Source organism: Ursus arctos, chromosome X (genome assembly GCF_023065955.2).
Source record: "Ursus arctos isolate Adak ecotype North America chromosome X, UrsArc2.0, whole genome shotgun sequence".
Classification (NCBI taxonomy): Eukaryota; Metazoa; Chordata; class Mammalia; order Carnivora; family Ursidae; genus Ursus; species Ursus arctos.
The window spans coordinates 57,850,267-57,868,540 of NC_079873.1; the positions used below are offsets into that span (position 1 = coordinate 57,850,267).

The following is an 18,274-nucleotide window of genomic DNA, read 5'->3' on the forward strand; positions in this document are numbered from 1 at the left end:
TTTGGGCTGATTAGTCCTGACTTTTCTATGAGGCCCGAAATTCTACCAAGTGACCTTAACCCTAAAAAGTATATGCCTAATGTGTGGACCACGTTTGGATCCCGATTTGAACAAATCCATACAGAAAGTATTTTCAAGACAATCGGGTAAAACTCAACAGTGACTGGTATCAGATGATCTTGAGGAATTACTAATTTTGTTGAGTCTGATATTGGTATTGTAGTTATGTTAACAAAAGGTCCTTATTTGTTGGAGAAACATATTGAAATATTTACAGGCCAGCGATTGTGGAATGGTATGGTACCGGGGATGTGCTTTAAAATACTGCAATAAGAAAAATGGGGAATGGAAGAAATAAGAATGGCAGAATGTTGGTAATTGTTGAAGCTGGGTGACGGGTACATGAGGGGTTCATTATCCTCTTCTCTCTGTGTATATGTTTGTGTATATGTTTGAAAGTTTTCGTAACAAAATGTTTTAAAAAAATCACATACCCTAGACCACTCTGGCCAGGATTCATACATTAGTGAAAATTGGTTTGATCATGCTAACAACATACAGCAGACATGGCAGGTGCAGGCACCTATAAGGAATGAGATTTTTGGGTGGGCAGAGCCAGGAGAGTGGGCAAATGTATGTTGGAACATGGGCCACTGTCAGGGAGTGTCAAGTCTTGGAAGGGTGGAGAAATGTGGGCAAGGGAATAGGGAATCTGAATGGTCAGGGTATGGTCTGAAAGTTCCGGGAGAGAAGGTAGGAGGTGAAAGAAGACAGGAGACAGTGTGATGGGTGTTCATGTCCGTGTGTTAGGTCATCCACTAGCCTGTAAGCTCCTGGGGGTTGGTCCTGGATCTTAATGGTCTCTGTCTTCCCTACAGCTCCCAGGACATTAGTTTATTTATTTTATTTTACTCATTCATTTACTTAAGAATGTTTATTGGGTGCCTACTATAGCCAGGCAATACAAACGTGTGCATATGGTAGGCAAAGGAGATAGAGCAATGAACAAAACAAAGTCCTTGCTCTCAGGGAGCTCACATTCCATTGGGAAGAGATAGTACATAAACAACAAGGATATATGTCAGATGGTGAAAAATGTTGCAAAGAAAAATAATGTTGGGTAAGGTGGATCAGGAATGCTGGGCAGTTGCTCTGGAGCAAACTCATATGGCACTTAGATCCTTGTAAGCTTTTCCAGGTCCCCCTGCAGCCTGACTTTTGGTCATGTTGGACTCTGTGCCTGGGGTTTCACCAAGGGCTCTCGGGCCTGTCAGCCTGTACCTATACTTTAACCTCATACTTGACTTCACTGTCCCCTCCTACACCTGATTAATCCACATTCTTCTCTAGGTACCAGTTCTTCCAGGAAGCTTTCAGAGGTCCTTCCTTCTACCCAAATCCACATTATCCCCTAGGTCCTCTCTGCTTCCATGGCACCCTTGCATGAATCTCTACTGCAGTACTTGCCACCTGGATTATAATTCTCTTCCCTACTAGACTTTGAGATCTTTGAGGATAGAGAGTATGTCTTTCTATATCTATACAGCACAGGGCCTAGAACATAGTAGGGATCCTTATATGCTTAAAGAATACACGAATGAATGGATGGATGAAAGAATGAATACACTTCCTAACAGAACACTGGAGACTTGGGAAGCATCCTTACCTTATATCAAATGCTGGGGGACAAGAAGTGCTAGTGTGTGCTCAGACACCATAAGGAGAAGTGGGATCAGTATACTTGGACATGAATCAAACTTGATGATGATGGTGATGATGATGATAATCATATTCACACTCAACATTTATTTCAGGGTTCTGGAGCCAGACCACCTGGGTTTTAATTTTGGCATGACCATTTGATAGCTGTGTGGTTTGGGTAGGTTACTTACACTACCCGTGCCTCAGTTTTCTCATCTGGAAAATGGGGGTGATGATAACGCTATGTATTAAAATAAGATAAAGTTCTGCAAAGCACTTAGAATAGTACGTGGCATACAGTATATATGGTATATAAGGTTTGCTTATAAATGGAATATAAGGGTTTGCTATTATTATTTATTACTGTGAGCCAGTGACTGTGCTAAATGCTTTATTTACTCATTCATGTACATTGAGCACAAGCCAGTGCTAGGCCTGAGGGAAAGAATGCTATCATGTAGTTTACATTTGACCTAACTTTATCCTCACACAATCTAAGGGAGGTCCTGTGCATATCCCCATTATAGAAAGAAGAAAAGTGAGGCTTCAACCTGTTAAGTCACTTGTCCAAGGTCATAGAGCTCATGGTTGAATATTAGGATTCTATCTCTGATCTGTGTGACTCCAAAAACCATCGCTTTAGACCAAGAACAGGCAAATTATGGTCCACAGGCCAAATCTATCCCCCTATTTTTTCCCCTCGAGGATATAATTCACCCTTTCAGAATACACAATTCAGATATTCACAAGTAGTCTGTTTATAATATTGTGCAACCATCACCACTAATTCTAGAATGTTTTCATCACTCCAGAGTAAAAACAACAACCCGTACCCACGAAGCATTCATTTTCCCTTCACTAGCAATCACTAATCTACTTCCTAGCTCTATGGATTTGCCTATTCTGGACATTCAATATAAATGGAATCATATACATGTCTTTTGTGTCTGGCTTCTTTCACTTAACATGATGTTGTCAAGATTCATCCATGTTGTAGCATGTATCAGTACGTCGTTCCTTTTTATGGCTAAATAATATTCCACTGTATAGATTTACATTTGTTTATCGATTCTTCAGTTGATGAATATTGGGGCTGTTTCTACTTTTTGGCTATTACAAATAATGCTGCTGTGAAATAAGTTTTTGTGTGAACATACATGGTTAAATATCTAGAAGTAAAATTTCTGGGTCATTTGGTAACTTTATGTTTAACTTTTTGAAGAACTGCCAGGCTGTTTTCCAAAGAGGCTACACCATTTTACATTCCCACCAGTAACGTATAAGGGTTTCAATTTCTCCACATACTTGCTAACACTTGCTATGGTCTGTCTTTTTGATTATAGTTATCCTGGTAAGAGTGGAGTGGGATCTCATAGTAGTTCTGATTTGCGTTTCTTTAATGACTAGTGATGTTGAACATTTCCCCATTTGTTTATTGGCCATTTGTATGTCTTCTTGGCAGAAATGTTGATTCATATCCTTTTGCCCATTTTTAAATTGGGTTATTTTGTTTTTTAGTATTGAGTTGGTAAAAGATTTTAAAATGTATTCTGGATACAAGTCTCTTATCAGTTCTATGATCTGCAAGTAATTTCTCCCATTCTGTGGGTTGTTTTTTCACTTTCTTGATAGTGTTCTTTGAAGCAGAGGTATTTAACTTTGATGAAGTCCAACTTATCTATTTTTTCTTGTGGTAAGAGCACAATTTATCTGTTTTTCTCCTTGGTAATGTAGGCATTTGGTGTCATATTGAAGAAACTAATTCAAGGTTATGAAGATTTATACCTACATTTCTTCTAAGAGTATTATAGTTGTACCTTTCACATTTAGGTCTTTGCTCCATTTTGAGTTAACTTTTTGTATATGGTGTGAGGCAAGGGTCCAACTTCATTCTTTTGCATGTGGATATCCAGTTGTCCTAGCAACATTCATTGGGAAGACTAATATTTTCTCATTGAATGGTCTTGGGACCCTTGTCAAAAATCAATTGGCCATAGATGTATGGGTTTATTTCTGGACTCTCATTCCCACTCCACTGATCTATATGTCTCTCTGTATGCCAGCATCACTGTCTTGACTATTATAAGTTTTGAAATCAGGAAACATGAACCCTCCAACTTTGTTCTTCTTTTGTTAAGATTGTTTTAGATATTCTGGGTCTCTTGCATTTCATATGAATTTTAGGATCAGTTTGTTAATTTCTCAAAAAGAAACTAGCTGGGATTTTGATAGGGATTATGTTGATTTGGTAGATCAATTTTGGGTGCATTTCATCTTAAGAATATTAAGTCTTCCAATCACGAACACAAGATAAATTTCCCTATAACACTGTCTTGTAGTTTTCAGTGTACAAGTCTTGCACTTCTTCTGTTTATTTATAAGTATTTCATTCTTTTTGATGTTATTGTAATAGGAATTGTTTCCTTAATTACATTTTTGGATTGTTCATTGCTAATCTATGAAGATACAATTGATTTTTGTATATTGATCTTGTATCCAGTAAAGTTGCTGAGCTCATTTTTTAAAAAAGCCTTAATTTTTAAATTTTTAAAAGATTTATTTTAATTCAATTAGCCAACACATAGTACATCATTAGTTTCAGATGTAGTGTTCAACAATTCATCAGTTGCATATAACACCCAGTGCTTATCAGATCATGTACCCTCCTTAATGCCCATCACCCTATTTATTTTAGAGACAGAGAGCGAGAGAGAGTGTGAGCAAGTGGGGGGAGGGGCAGAGGGAGAGAGAGAAAATCTCAAGCAGACTCCACACTGAGTGCATAGCCCAATGGGGGGGGGGGCTCAATCTCATTACCCAGAGATCATGACCTGAGCCAAAACCAAGAGTTGGGCACTTAACTGACTGGCTGAGCCACCCAGGTGCTCCTAAGAAAGGCTTAATTGTTTTAGATCATTTTTAGGTTCACAGCAAAACTGAGAGGAATGTACAAAGATTTCCCATGTACCCATTGCCTCCACACATACACAGCTTCCCTCATTATCATCATCCCCTACCAGAGTGGTACATTTGTTATAATTGATAAACTTACATCATTATCACCCAGTGTCCATAGTTTACTGTAGGGTTCACTCTTGGTGTACATTCTACAGGTTTGGACAAAAGTAACATGACATATCAGAGTATTATACAGAGTATTTTCACTGCCTTAAAAATCCTCTGTGCTCTGCCTATTATCTCTCCCCCCATCCTCAACTCCTGATGTTTTTATGGTCTCCATAGTTTTTCCTTTACCAGAATGTCATATAGTTGGAATCATACAGTATATAGCCATTTCAGACTGCTTCTTTCACTTGGCAATATACACTTAAGATTCCGCCAAGTCTTTTCATGATTTGATAGCTCATTTCTTTTTAGCACTGAATAATATTCCATTGTCTTGATGTACCACAGTTTGTTTATCCGTTCATCTACTGAAGGACATCTTGGTTGCTTCTGAGTTTTGGCAATTATGAATAAAACTGCTCTAGACATCTGTGCACAGGTTTTTATGTGGACATAAGTTTTCAACTCCCTTTGGTAAATACCAAGGAGCACAATCGCTGGATCATATGGTACAGGTATTTAATTTTGTAAGATACTGTCACACTGTCTTCCAAAGTGGCTGTACCATTTTACATTCCCACCAGCAATGAATTAGAGTTCCTGTTGCTCCACACCCTCTCTAGTATTTGGTGTTGTGAGTGTTCTGGATTTTGGCCATATGGATGCATTTTTTAGCTCCAATAATGTTTTTGTGGTTAGGCTTTTTTATATACAAAATCATGTAAAAATCATGTAATCTGCAAATAACAGCAGCTTTACTTTTTTCTTTCCTATCTGGATGCCTTTTATTTCTTTTTCTCCAATTTCCCTGGCTAGAACCTCTAAAACAATATTGAATAGAAGTGGCAAGAGTGGACATTCTTGTCTTGTTCCCGATCTTAGGAGGAAAGTTTTCCATTTTTTACCATTAAGTATGATCTTAGATGTAGATTTTTCATAGATGCCCTTTATCAGGTTGAAGAAGTTCTGGTCTATTTCTAATTTATTGAGTGGTGTTTTTTTTTTTTTTTATGATGAAACGGTATAGGATTTTGTCAAATGATTTTTTTGTGTATCTATTGAGATGATCACAGCTTTGTTTTTTTTATTCTATGGATATGGTGTATTTCATTATTTAATTTTCAGGTGTGACAACAATTTTGCATTTCTGGAATAAATTGTACTTGGTCATGATGTATGATCCTTTTTATATGTTGCCAGATTTGGTCTGCTAGTATTTTGTTGAGGATTTCTGTGTCTATATGCATACGAGATATCAGTCTGTAGTTTTATTTTCTTGTGATTTTTGTTTAGTTTGGTATCAGGGTAATACTGGCCTCATTGAATTCACTGGGAAGCGTTACCTCCTTTTCTAGTTTTTTCAAAAAGATTTATTTATTTATTTTTTGAGAGAGAGAGAGAGAGAGAGGAGGGGCAGAGGGAGAGGGAGAGAATCTCAAGCAGACTCCCTGCTGAGCACAGAGCCTAACATGGGGCTTGGTCCCGTAGGCCTGAGATCATGACCTGCCCAAAATCAAGAGTTGGAGGCTTAACCAACTGAGCCACCCAGGCACCCCTTCTCTTCTATCTTTTTAAAAAGATTTTATTCATTTATTTGACAGAGAGAGACAGCACAAGCAGGGGGAGTGGCAGGCAGAGGGAGAGGGAGAAGCAGGCTCCCTGCTGAGCCAGGAGCTTGACTTGGGGCTTGATCCCAGGACCCCAGGATCATGACCTGAGCTGAAGGCAGAACCGACTGAACCACTGAGGCGCCCCCTATTTTTTTTTTTTTTTTAATGAAGGATTGGTGTTAAGTCTTTAAATGTTTGGTAAAATTAACCAGTAAAACCAGATATGCTTGGAAGTCTTTCTGGGATTAAAAATATGTATGTATTAATTCAATCTCTTTTACTTGTGATAGATCTATTTAGATTTTCTATTTTTTTCTTGAGTTAATTTCTGTGGTATGTGACTTTCTAAGAATATGTCCATTATATCTAGGTTATACAATTTGCTGGTATACAGTTTTTCATAGTATTCACATAAACTCCTTTTAAATAAAAAGGTTTAAATATAAGATTGCTAGTAATGTCCCCATTCTCATTTCTGATTTTAATAATTTGAGTCTTCTCTATTTTTTCTTGGTCAGTCTACCAAATGTTTGTCAATTTTGTTGATCTTTACAAAGAATCTATTTTTGGTTTCATTGATTTTCTCTATTGTTTCTCTATTCTTTTTCTCACCTATTTTTGCTCTGATTTTTATTATTTCCTTTCTTCTGCTTGCTTTGGGTTTAGTCTGCTCTTATTCTAGTTTCTGAAGGTGGAAGGTTAGATTATTAATTTTTTAAAGATTTTATTTATTTGAGAGAGAGAGAGAGAAAGAGAGTGCATATGAGCAGGGGGAGGGGCAGAAGGACAAGCACACTCCCTGCTGAGTGAGGAGTCCCATGTGGGGCTCAATCCCAGGACCCTGAGATCATGACCTGAGCCAAAGTCAGGCACTCAACTGACTGAGCCAGTCAGGCACCCTGGGAGGTTAGATTATTGATTTGTGATCTTTCTTCTTCTTTGTTAAAAAAAAAGATATTATGCATTTTATTTTAGAGAAGAGGGAGGCGTTGAGGGGGAGGGAGAGGAAGAGGGAAAGAATCCTAAGCACACTCCATGCTGAGCATGGAACCCAACGTGGGGCTCTCACTCATGACCCTGAGATCATGACCTGAGCTGAAACTGAGAGTTGGACACTTAACTGACTGAGCCACCCAGGTGCCCCAGTGATTCTTCTTCTTAACACAGACATTCGCAACTATAAATTTCCTTTTAAGCACTGTTTTCACTGCACTCAATAACTTTTGGCATGTTTTGGTTGATCCATTTCGAAGTCTTTCCTAACTTTCTCTGTGATAGTTTCTTTAACCTGTTGGTTATTTAGGAGTGTGCTGTTTAATTTCCACATATTTGAGAATTCCCCAAAATTTTCTTCTTTTATTGACTTTTAATTTTATTCCTTTCCATTTAATTTCATTCCAAAGTACTTTGTATGATTTCAATTCTTTTAAATTTATTGAGACTTATTTTGTGGTTAACATATGTTCTGTCTTGGAAAATGTTCCATATACACTTGTATATTCTGCTATTGTTGGGTGGTGTGTTCTACATATGCCTGTTAGGTCCAGTGGTTTAGTATTGTTCAAGTCTTTGGTTTCTTTGTTGATCTTCTGTCTATTTGTTTCTAGATGTTTTGTCTAGTTGAAAATGGAGTATTGGGTCACCTGGGTGGCTCAGTCAGTTAAGCGTCTGCTTTCAGCTCAGGTCATGATCCCAGGGTCCTGGGATTGAGTCCTGCATAGGCTCTTTGCCTAGCGGGAGCCTGCTTCTCCCTCTGTCTGCCACTCCCCCTGCTTGTACTCTCTCTATCTGTCCAATAAATAAATAAAATCTTAAAAAATTAAAAAAAACTAGGGGCGCCTGGGTGGCACAGCGGTTAAGCGTCTGCCTTCGGCTCAGGGCGTGATCCCGGTGTTCTGGGATCGAGCCCCACATCAGGCTCCTCTGCTAGGAGCCTGCTTCTTCCTCTCCCACTCCCCCTGCTTGTGTTCCCTCTCTCGCTGGCTGTCTCTCTCGCTGTCGAATAAATAAATAAAAAATCTTTAAAAAAAAAAAATTAAAAAAAACTAAAAAACAACAGAGGTGAAAAAATTTAAAAAAATTAGAAAAAAGAAAATGGAGTATTGATGTTTCTACCTATTACTGTTGAATTGTTTATTTCTTCCTTTTAATTCTTCAGTTTTTACTTCATGTATTTTGGGGCTCTGTTGTTAGGTGCATATATATATTTATAATTGTTATATTTTCCCAATGCTTGACACTTTTACCATCATAAAATGTCTTTCATTGTCTCTAGTACCAATTTTTGTTTTATAGTCCATTTTGTCTAATATTAGTATGGCCACCCAGCTGTCTTTTGGTTATTGTGTGTATAATGTATCTTTGACCATCTTTTTACTTTCAATCTATGTGTGACTATGAATTTAAAGTATTTCTCTTATAAACAACATATAGTTGGATGATGTTTTATAAATCCATTTTGCCAATCTCTGACTTAATTGGAGTGTTTAATTCATTTACATTTAATGCAGGTACTGCTAAGACATGGCTTATGTATGCCATTGCTGTTTATTTTCTACATTTTATGCTTTTTTTGTTTCTCTATTCCTCCATTACTGCCTTCTTTTGAATATTAAATACATATCTTCTACTGTGATATTTTAATTTCCTTATTGCTTTAAATAGATCTAAATGTATGGTGTGTGTGTGTGTGTGTGTGTGTGTGTGTGTGCTGAGTGTGCTTTTTTTGCTTAGTGGTTGACCTGGGGATTACAATTAACATCTTAACTTTTAACAATCTAATTTGATTTAATACCAAATTAATTTTGGCATTATACAAATACTTTACTACTATACTGTTCCATTCCCACACCACCCCTTTATGCTATTATTATCAAACTAGTTACATCTTTATACATTGTATACTCATCAAAAGCAGATTTATAATTATTGCTATATGCAGTTGCTTTTAAAAGCATATAAGGGAAAAATAAAAAATACATTTGCACTTTTATATTTACCTATGTAGTGACTCTTACTGGTGATCTTTATTTTCATATAGGTTCAAATTACTATCTACTGTCCTACAGGATTCCTTTTAGTATTTCTTGTAAGGCAGGTTTAGTATTTCTTGTAGCATTAAATTCACTCAGTGTTTATCTATGAATGTTTAAACTTCCCCTTCTTTTTTTTTTAAAGATTTTATTTATTTATTTATTTGAGAGAGAGAGAAAGAGTACAAGCAGGGGGAACAGCAGGCAGAGGGAGAGGGAGAAGCAGGCTCCCTGCTGAGCAGGGAGCCCGATGTGGGGCTTGATCCCAGGACCCCAGGATCATGACCTGAGCTGAAGGCAGATGCTTCACTGACTGGGGCACCCAAGTGACCCTCCCCTTCATTTTTGATGAATAGTTTTGCCAGATATAGAATTCTTGGTTGAGGTTTTTTTTTTCTTTCAGCACTTTGAATATCTGGCCTCCATGGCTTCTGATCAGAAGTTAGCTGTTAACTTTACTGAGGACTCCTTGTACATGATGAGTTTTCTCTTGCTGCTTTCAAGTTCTCACTTTGTGTTTGTCTTTGGGCAGTTATGATGTGTCTCAGTGTGGATATCTTTGAGTTTATCCTACTTTGAATTTGTTGAGCTTCTTGGGTATATTGATCAATGTCTTTCATCAAATTTGGGAAGTTTTGGGCATTATTTTTTCAAATATCCTCCTTTCCTTCTGGGATTCCTGTTATGTATATGTTGGTACACCTGATAGTGCCACACAGGTGTCTGAAGTTCTGTTAATTTTTCTTTATTATTTTTACTTCTGCTCCTCAGACAGGATAATATCAATTGACCTGTTTTCATGTTTGTGGATTCTGTCTTCTGCCTGCTGAAAACTGCTGAACTCTTCTAGTGAGTTTTTCATTTCAATTATTGTACTTTTCAACTCCAGAATTAGCATTTGTATTTTATTTTATTTTATTTTATAATTTTTGGGTATTGGTGTTCTTTGGTGAGAAATTGTTCTCATACTGTTCTTTAACTCTTTGCACATATTTTAAAGTAGCTGATTTAAAGTCCTTGTCTAGTAAGTCCAACGTGTAGCCATTCTTTGGGACAGCTTATGTTGATTAATGTTTTCCAGTGTATTGACCATACTTTCTTTCTTTACATGTCTAATTTTTGTAGAAAAGTGGATATTTAAAATTATGTAATGTGGTAACTCTGGAAATCAGATTCTCTCCCTCCCCAGGGTTGTTGCTAGTCATATTTATTTGTTTAGTGACCTTTCCAAATTAATTCTATAAAGTTTGTATTCTTTGTAATGTGTGGTCACTGAAGTCTCTACTTGGTTAGCTTAATGTTCAGCTAATGGCTGGACAGAGATGTCCTGAAATGCCTGTAAGTCTCCCGGTCTTTGCCAAGAGGTTCTGTGTGCATGTTGGAGGCACACCCTCAACATTCAGCCAGGCAGTTCATCACTCTGTCTTAGCACTTCACTTGTGCAGAGCTTGAAGGTCAGCCAGAGGCCTTTCTCAGGCCTTTTCTGTGCATGCACAAAGCCCCAGCATGCACACAGTTCTGGGCATGCGTGTCCCCTCCTAGATTCCCAGGAATCTGTTGAAGCTTTTCAAAGTCCCTATAGACATCTCATTCCCTAGCTTTTTCTTTTAAGCTTTTTGATTAGCCTAATGTTTGCCCAAACTGTTATCTCCTGCCTCAGGCAGCTGTGCAGTTAATCATTTGCATCTAATTGTTTTTGACAAATGCCCGAGGGAAAAAGTTTTTCACACCGAATAAGCTCTTGAGTCACATCTAATAAATAAAGCCTTGCAAGTGGTGTCTTCCAGGGAACAACCAGACAGGTCAAATAATAATTCTCTGGGAATGAGGATTTGAAGGAGCTCCAGCACTGTTCAGCTCCCTCTGGTGGCTGCCAGGCCTCTGTTTTTCACCGTTATTGTGGGCTGTTGGTTTTCAAGGCTACCACCTCTTACCTGTTTTCGTAAATAAAGTTTTATTGTAATCCAACCAGGCTTGTTCATTTATGTATTGTCTGTGGCTGCTTTTGTGCTCACAACAGTAGAGTTAAAAAGTAGGACAGAGACCATATGGCCTGAAAAGCCTAAAATATTTAGTATCTGGCTCTTTACTGAAAAAGTTTTTAGCACCTGCTCTAGACTAGTGTTAGTTAGTAGAAATATAATGTGAGCCACATATGTAATTAAAAATTTTTCGAGTGGCCACTTTAAAAAGTAAAAAGAAACAGGTGAATTTAATTTTAAGAATACATTTTATTAACCCACTATACTCAAAATATTACTGTTTCAACATATAACCAATATAAAACTATTAATGAGATATTTTACATTTTTTCTAACTAAGTCTTTGAAATCCAGTCTATTATTTTACACCTTCAGCACATCCTAACCAGGACCAGCCACATTCCAAGTGCTGGTGGTTACCGTATTGAAAAACAGAGTTTTAGATCCTTGCTACTCCAGTGTGGTCCCTGGACCAGCAACATTGTATCACCCGGAAGCTTACAAGAAAGCCACAATCTCAGGTCCCACCTTGGACTTACTGAATCAGAAACTGCATTTAACAGGCTCTAGGTAATTCGCATGCATACTAAAGGTTGAGAAATAAAGCTCTATACCACTTCGCTATTCTACCTTTCTTTGGGATAAAGGGCCAGTGTACCTAAGGCATTATTCTAATATAAAATATCATCTTCTGGTTAACTTGTCATTCTGTTCGCTAGATCATGGTTGAATTGTCTGAAAATCAGGCAAGTAAAGTGACTGTGTGCCAGACACTACAGTGTCTAGGCACTGTGGGATTTGCTATGCTGAAAAGGACATGGTTCCTGCTTTCAGGGAACCTACAACTGCCAATGGATGCCTGGAGAATAATACTCTACACAAGAAGTCCAGTCTTCCTCCCCACTAAACCCTCTAAATAACTTCTCCATCTCAAATGTAAATGTGGCAACTAGGCACTGGATTGCTCAAGCAGGCATTCAACTCAAGACGTTCATGGGACAGAAACAAAACAGTTTCACTCCATTTGAAATTGGCTCACGGCAATGGTCTGAAGCAAACACTCAGGCTTTAGGACATGAACTCAATGGGTTCTTCTGAAAGGGTAGCAACCCTGTGTTTGTATAACAGGAAAGTTATAACATTCATCATGCTCAGATTCAGGAACTGTGCACTCAAGTCAAGAGAAACCTGACAGTCTGATTTCCAGGTTCCAGTGACTTAGAATAGGAATTCCTATTTAAAGCAAAGAAAATAAGAAACGAGGAAGTGCCAGTCCTTGTTTCTCTGTGTAGGTGTTGACAAGCTATTAAATCATTAGGTTGTCCCTTGCCAGAAGCAGCAGAATAAATCTTGGAAGCTGACAAATGGTCAGCAGCTCTGTGCGCCCGCACACTCAGAGGCGCACACAAAGGGCACCCTGTTTCCCTTGGTTTATCTCCTGGCTGTGTAAATATTTCATCTGACGTTTGGATTGGATTCTGAGCTAGTTTCCCACCAAGCCGATGGTTTTTTAATCTGCTTTCATCAGCCTACAAGAAACTGTCTAACCTGTCTGCACAGCGCAGTGTACTCTGCCCACTGGCAAACAGAACGAATGGAACCAGGAGATCCCCGACATACTTTTTCTCAGATGTCTGAAGACGAGGAATTGCACCCAAGCTCTGCTCAAGCCAGAAACACAAGCTATGAGGCACTCGCCTCAGCCCGTTATACCAGCACCCCTGAGCCCTTCCCACACTAGACCACTGCCAGCAGGAGGTCACAACACATAACTTGGGCCTGCCATCCTATTAAGACAGATCTTTGGCTCTGCATAATTGTGCCACTGCCAAAGATGAGGATGGCTGTAATCTCATTCATTCTGGGTTGTGTTCATGCTGGCTTCCCTTCAGTTTCAGATGAATTCCTTTGGTTGTCCAAAATGTAGGAAATACTGTGACAACTTAAACCACAAATTACTGACTCAGAAAGCTCCTATATGGCAATAAAAAGAAAAGAAATACTAATACACGCTGCAATGTGATGACTGTTGAAAACTTTATGCGAAGTGGAAGAAGCCAGTGATAAAAGACCACATACTGTAGAATTCCATTCATATGAAATATCCAGAACAGGAAAATCTACAGAGATAGAAAATAGATCAGTTGTCACTTGGGTTGGTGGGGAGAGGAATGGAGACTGACTGCTAGTGGGTATGGGATTTCTTCTAGAAGGGGATGAAAATGTTCTGGAATTAGATAGTGGTAACGATTGTACACCTTTGTGAATATACTAATACCACTGAGTTGCTCACTTTAAATGGGAGATTTTTATGGTATGAGAGTTACATCTTGATAAAGTAGTTTTTTTTAAAAAATTAGGGTCATTAAATTATCTCTTTTCTCTCCCCCCCCACAAAGCTCCTATAAATCAGTGTTCTCAGCTTTGCTATTTTGTATTCTACTTATAGGAGAAAAAAGCAAAAGGAAGGCATGCAAACTGGTGCTACAAAAGGTATAGGCTCAGAATAGTCTCTCCAGTCTACGGCTACAATCTTTTACCATTCATTCATCCATCCAACCATTCATTCATTCATTCATTAAGAATCTGCTACATTCTAGGCATTGAGGACAGATACAGCATGAATAAACCCTGCCCTTTCTATTAGGAGTTTATGATAACAATGTTCTTAACATGGACCCTGAGATACCCAATTCATGAATTGCCTTTTGAAAAATCAAAAATTAAAATATGTTAGTTACAATGTTAGTGTTATTCATATTCCGTTGTTTTTTAAAATTGGGAATTCATGGACGATACTCTTCTTTAATTTTCAGTACCTGAAGTGTAAACTATCCTAGGAAATTCATACTAATAGGAAGCAAAATATTTAAAGAGCAAGGAAGGATGCCAACTTCCTGTTTTCCCAAGATGTTGTAAGCAGGAGTACTTAATGAATAGCCAAACCAGAAGGGTGACAGCATGTATGTCAAGGTTTCCATCTTTAAAAGCACTTGCTTTTGTGAACCCACAGGATTGATTAAGAAGTGGTCTTTTCCTTTTTATCTCAATGTAAATGAAATTGTATATCTGCTGTAGTACTTCTGGTGTGAGTGCTGTGAAAGCTGGTACAAAGGAACTCAATGGTTCATTTCTTCAGGCAGTGTGTTATATGGAGAAATAACGCTTGATCTTTGGAGTCAGGCAGGCCTGGGTTCAAATCCCAGCTCACATTTTAAATTCAGGCCTTTATCATCTCTTACCAGCTTCTGAGCTGTTCTTCCTGTCTCTCAAAGTCATCCTTTGTACAGCAGCCCCACGTAAACTCGCAAAAATACAAACTGGATCTTGTCACTCCTTTACTGTAAATGCTTTGGTGACACTCCATCTTTGATGGGAGGGGCTGAGCTCTTTAGCGTGACTCAGAAAACGTTGGCTCCTTAGCTTGGCAGCTCCCCGTACCTTCTTAGCTACTTCTCTTACCATTCTCCATCTTAGATTTTTTTCACATAATTGTTTGTAGTCATACACACACACGCACACACACCCATTCCTCTACTTGGGCAGTTATGCCCTTCTAGAATCACTTTCCACCCTTCTGTGCCTGATTAACTTTGAATGCGGTTTGCATTGGGGGTAGGACAGCAGCTTAGCTGGTGTTGAGTAGAGACTCTCCAGCCGGATGCCCTGATCTAGCTCCCCCCCCCTTAACTTTGGAAGCCAGATTAAAGGTAGTTGAGATACTGACAATAACTCCAAAAAGCCCACTAAATTCTAGCATAAGCTACTTTAGAAGCATTTTATTTTAACAATCCGAGTAAGCAATAGATGCATATGATATGAAATTCCAAAGGTGGAAAAGGATATTTAGTAAAAGAATAATCTCTGACATGCCCTAGACACCCAGTTCCCTTACCAGCATGTTCCTGACTCTTTCAAGAAGTAGACTGCATATGTAAACATAAAAATACAATTTAACACAGTATGGTAACACTCTACATAGTGTTTTGTACTTGCCCTTTTCATTTAACCATATTATCTTGTAGATCCTTCCACAATGTGCTGTATTTTATCAATCCTCTACTGGTAAGCACTTAGATTGTTTCTAAACTTTGATAAAGCTACTTCTTAAGACCTCTTTCACTATTGTAGTGAACTTGCTCACCAGATGAGAATTTCTTTAACCTCAATTCCTTTATAAAGTCTTTTTCATTAAAAATTGCATTTACTGTGATTTTGCTTTCTAATCACAAAGGTAATACATTTCATTTGTAGAAAACTTGGAAGTTATTAAAAAACACACAAAACCACAAAAAAGGTCACTTATATTTCTAATAATAGTTCACATTTTGATGAATGTGCTTCTAGTATTTTTTCTATTTGCATATCTATACTTTACAAAAGGTCTACTCTCACATTTGTGGGGGAAATATGTGATAAAATATAGTAAAAAAAGAATAAGAGTTTACCATGTTTTAGTCACCAAAGTCCCTTAAATGCCTTATTGCATTTAATGCACACAACAACCTTAATAGGCATGTATATTCTCCTCATTTTACAGATAGGGAGACTGAGGCACAAAGAATTGCTCAGAGTCACACCGCTTAGGAAGAAAGAGAGCTGGGATTTGAGCCTAGATCGGTCGGGCCCCAGGTCATGCTCTTACTCACTGTACTCACTGCTTCTGCCAGACTGCAGTGTCTAGAGAAATTGAAAATGGATAGACCCTATGACCCAGAAATTACATTTGCAGCTCTATGCTCTACAGAAACTTGCACATGTGCCAGAGGAGACAAGTACAAGAATGCTCACTGCAACTGACTGAATTCAGTGGCAAAAAACTCAGACTGATCCAAATGTCCATACAGATCTGCATGGATAAATAAAGCAGGATATTCATGTTACAGATAGTATGGATGTTTGTATCTATGGATATTATAGAGCAGTTAAATGGACTGAAGTAGATCTATATGGATAGATCTCAAAAACAACATTGAATGAAAAAAGCAGGTTGTAAAGTATGAACATTACAATACCATTTGTGTAAATAAAAAACAACAACTAAGCCACTCACCCCCCTTTCCTATATCAAATCTTGTTTCTGATTACTGTGAAAATGGACTGAAAAGATACACATCAAATTCATGACAATGGCTGCCTTTGGGGAGTCAGAAGCAGAACAGGACTGGGGATGAGGGTCAGAGAATATTCAGCTTATCTATAATAATTTATTTTTAAGAAAAGACGTAAAGCTAAGATAAAATCTTAACCAATTTTAATTCTGAATAGTGGGGACATGTGCATTTGTTATATTCTTCTCTGTTACTATACTGTATTATTTATTTATTTATTTTTAAAGATTTTTATTTATTTATTTGAGAGAGAGAGAGCAGAGACAGAGAGAGAGAGCGCACCAGCAGGGGTGAAGGGGCAGAGGGAGGAGAAGCAGGCTCCCCACTGAGCAGGGAGCCCAACATGGGGCTCAATCCCAGGACCCTGGGATCATGACCCGAGCCGAAGGCAGACACCCAACCGACTGAGCCACCCAGGCGCCCACTACAGTGTATTCAAAAAATATTATCAGCTAATGTTTACTGGCACTTACTATGTATGTAGTATAGTTCTAGATGTTTCACATTGGTTGATTCATTAAATCCTCATAAGCATCCTATGCAGTAGGTACTATATTAGCTCCATTTTACCGATGAGGAAATTGAAACACAGAGAGGTTAAACAACTTCCCTGGGTCATACAATTATTAAGTGGTGGGTGTATCTGTCTTCAGGAACCATGCTTTTACCCTTTACCCTTCTAAAAATTCTCAAAAACGAAACAAAACAGTACAAACCAAAGTACGTAAATGCCAAGGACATGCAAAGTGGGGGAATGAACACAACTGTGCAGTTGTTACTCCGCCTGCCACTTTCTCTTTGTAGTTGCTATATTAGTCTGGGGGTGGTGGTGAAGGCTTCACTCCGGAGCTGAGCTAGTGCTCGCTCAAAGTAAAACAGCAGGGACCTCTCTCTCTTGTGGGAATCAAACCCAAAACTCCACTCCCCCTCAAAAACAAAGCTAAACAAAACAAAATATCAGGCAGAGCAAAATGAGATAGGCCCAGCTGGGGGCATAGCAGGGCACACACTCAATTTGAGCCTGTGTGTGAAATGGAATTTGCAGGAGTTAGCTAAGCCTAGTTCCTAGACTACAAAAGGTTGGGCAGGGAGGAGCTGGCAGCCAAACAGGGTAGAAAAATGAGACTGGGAGGAAAAGAGGGCAGGCCTTTGCTTCCTTCTATGGCAGAAGTAAACAGGTATCTGGTGCTTGAGGAGTGGGATAGTAGGATAAAAGGGAAGGATAAAGGGGGGAGGGGATAGTTCTGTACTTCTCTTCCTGCATAGCCTCTGGTTTTAGTAGAGTAATCCCTCCCCCACTCCCTGAGGTCCTCATCAAAGCAGATCCCAGGCTCCAAGTAAATAACAGACAAGAAAACAGTGGGGTGGAAAGAGATGAAGACGGCCCTGCTGGAAAGAGAGTCTCAAGAGCAACAGCCAATCATTTGCATAACAAAAAAACATTGGGAGGCTGCGCAGTGCAGTGGTGAAGAGCTCAGATTCCGGAGCCAGCCTGCCTGGATTTCAATCCTGGTGCTGCCACTGATTCATTCTGCCAACATGGGCAAGCCGTCTGCGAAATGGGGATAATAATTGAACTGTTGAGCATATAATTGTTGAGCATCTAAAGCACTTAGAACAGTGTCAGACATTTGGTAATTACTCTATGAGTGTTTGCTGTTATTATCATCATTATATCTAAGTACCTACTTGTTTCCAGGCACTGTGGTAGGAATAGGGGATGGACAGAAATATCAAACACAAAATTTTTGCCCTTGCATTTAGTTTAGCTG

The 18,274-nt window shown here is 38.6% G+C and overlaps 1 protein-coding gene across 5 annotated transcripts in view; it reads right to left on the reverse strand.

Annotated features, from left to right (window-relative positions):
- HDAC8 (histone deacetylase 8) overlaps positions 1-18,274 on the reverse strand; it is a 213,078-nt gene that overhangs the window by 42,218 nt on the left and 152,586 nt on the right. For 2 of the 5 annotated variants that reach the window (XM_048213399.2, XM_048213402.2), the window contains one exon: positions 16,629-18,054. The exons of 2 other annotated variants lie outside the window; for them this stretch is intronic. In XM_048213399.2, the coding sequence (XP_048069356.1) occupies positions 17,977-18,054 (78 nt within the window). In that variant the 3' untranslated portion in view covers positions 16,629-17,976. Of the gene's footprint in view, positions 1-10,525; positions 13,512-16,628; positions 18,055-18,274 lie in introns of those variants that run through there. One more of the 5 variants, XM_057312474.1, reaches the window with a different exon arrangement.